The sequence below is a fragment of the Penaeus vannamei genome, chromosome 37, assembly GCF_042767895.1.
Source record: "Penaeus vannamei isolate JL-2024 chromosome 37, ASM4276789v1, whole genome shotgun sequence".
In the NCBI taxonomy this organism is placed as follows: domain Eukaryota; kingdom Metazoa; phylum Arthropoda; class Malacostraca; order Decapoda; family Penaeidae; genus Penaeus; species Penaeus vannamei.
The window spans coordinates 19629916-19632415 of record NC_091585.1 but is presented as its reverse complement, the minus strand read 5'-3'; the positions used below and the strand labels follow the sequence as shown (position 1 = coordinate 19632415).

The 2500-nt window shown below is 33.0% G+C and overlaps 1 protein-coding gene across 2 annotated transcripts in view; it reads left to right on the top strand.

Annotated features, from left to right (window-relative positions):
- LOC113824558 (kinetochore protein Nuf2) overlaps positions 1–2500 on the top strand; it is a 9498-nt gene that overhangs the window by 670 nt on the left and 6328 nt on the right. The window contains exons 2-3 of one of the 2 annotated variants that reach the window (XM_070115126.1): positions 1–215; positions 761–948. The exon at positions 1–215 is cut by the window's left edge and continues 111 nt beyond it. In XM_070115126.1, coding sequence (XP_069971227.1) covers positions 781–948 — 168 coding nt within the window. In that variant the 5' untranslated portion in view covers positions 1–215; positions 761–780. The remainder of the gene's footprint in view (positions 216–760; positions 949–2500) is intronic. The other variant, XM_070115125.1, reaches the window with a different exon arrangement.

Below are 2500 nucleotides of genomic sequence, written 5' to 3'. Positions count from 1 at the left end.
ACTTATATTGGATATCTATAACACCGCACTACCCACCATAAGATATCAAAAGCCACCTTGGATATCACATTCCAAAATACTGTCTACTTGTCGGAAAGGTAACCAGTATAGTAAAATAGCAAGCCATTCCTAATACGTCACAGAAGTGGGCGGAGTTTAGAGGCCTGTCTCTCCTCCGAACACGAGACAGCTTTTGGAGTCGCATCTTCAAGGCTGTAAGGTTAATTTCTATTGGTTCTTTGGTGGCGCCTTATCCAATGATACCAAATATTTTAAGTGTAATTACAATTTTAGACAAATATGTAGGTAAGCAGGACATATAATCAGTTGATCAATGGGCCTGATAAGGAGCATATTAATAATGAACAGTAATTTTTTATGAAGTGACCACACCCCTATTAGGTTCAGTCCCCATAACTCCAGCCAACAACTTTTGGTACATTCCTGGAATTATCTCTGCATGAACCAAAAACTTGACCCTTTTTGTAAATGTGGTAGGATTTTATTGTCCTTTGCCAACATTCATTTGGTAATCTGTAAGATACTTTTATTCATTGGTAGAAATTAGCATACGTTCCTAGAGAAGTTGATGATTATTGAAATTTATTTTAAACTGTTGATATGATATAGCTGCTTACCCACAAAGACATGGCAGTTAAGGACCTTTCCATTGGTTGATTGGAAAACCATATGTAGGCTTAGCTTTTGCATCAAAGGTGCTGTGGTTTTCTTCATATTAAATATTCTTTTATTTTTACAGATTTTCCTGAAATTTCCAAAATGTACGACCAGATTTACAACGATGACATGCTCATCGATACATTCAGCACAGTGTTTGATATGAAAGTCACTGTACAAGACATGAAGCAGTTAAAGCCGGACTTTGTGCAGAAAATCTACCTTCACTTCATTCGAGATTTAGGAGCAGATCTGGAGCAAATCAATCAGGTATGTCATCGCTTGTGGAGAGACAGGGAAATGCTGAATGTAAATTTTTTCCCAGTTGTTTTTAAGTCTTGGTTACTATACTGCTTTCAGTTGGCAGTTCTGGCTTGATATTACGTGCGCAATGATTGGAAAAGAGAACAATTTCCAAATTATCACTATGCACAAAAATCTGAGGCAAAGTACTAATAAACATCATGTTCAAATTTGGACTGAAGTAATTTTCTGGTTTCACCAAAGAATCTGATCCTAGTTTGTATGCAGAAGATTTAAGAAAATAAGTAGATAATTAAGAAATTTCTAGTGGCAGTGAATGGACTGATGAAATGATAACCAGACTTTTATAGTTAAGAGAGTCTTTAAATTTGTATATATATCACTGCATTGTTTCCTTATTTTCATTTTTCTTTTCTTTTCTTTTCTTTTCTTTTCTTTTAAATTAATACCATCATCAAAACAAAGACAACTATACACTTGATGCTTGTTCTTACCAATCTCACAATGTGCATTTGATGTAAATGGAACTATTTTATCACTTAGTCCTTATTGCTCATCTCTTTCAGTTTTTTATAGTAAATTCTGCATGCATTTTCAATTTGTAAAGTAGCATGAAAATGTAAATTTGAAAATTGATAAAAGTATACATATCAGCATAAAAATAGACTAAGCCCAAAGGTAATAAGGTAGCTATTCAAAAATTAGATATATCCTTTGAAGCCAGATTTCAAGTTCCATAGTGCAGAATATTATTAAATTCATCCAAGTGTTAGTCAGCATTTGAAAACCACAACAGAACAAATTTAAACATTGATAAATTTACTATTGATTCCAAAGTATAACAGGAGTCTTCCCTGGCTCTATTTGGTCAAAACTAATTTTATAATTTGCTCTTATTATACAAAGTAATCCAAATTTTCCTGTGATGTGGCTTTGGACAGTGTTCTCAAACTTAGTCAGAGGATCTCCAATTGCCTACCAGCTCGTAATGAAATGTCTTCTTACTTTTGAGCTGATTTGAAGTTATTTCCAAATATGTAGATTACCATTGTAATATTTCCAATTTAGTCCAGCTTTTGTGGGAATAGTCGCACTTAGCTTTAGCAACTAAATTTGTGATTTACTTGAATGTAATCAAACTTACCAAAGTTTTGTGTTAGTTGCAAATGGTTTCATCCCTGAGTATTAAGAATTGTCATGACTATTTTCTGTAAGTTTGTCAATTGATATCTGATTTAATAGCTCTTGTATATGTATATGTATTAGTTAGTTCTTACAATATATATATTTATATGTATATATGTATTTTTGTATGTCAGTAATGCTTGATAACTAATACATATTTGCCACATTTTCATTAGTCTATTGCCTATAATGATGTACATGTGAGTTATTGATGTATCTATGTCTAGAAAAGGAAAAAATTGACCAAGAGGAATTGAGCACTTAGGAAGTATGCTCTTTTCTCCAAGAGAAAGGAAATTAAGCTGCGTATTAACCCATTCAATCCGAATACTTCACTACCATCACATGGCCAAAAAACAGGAATTGTTCTTAC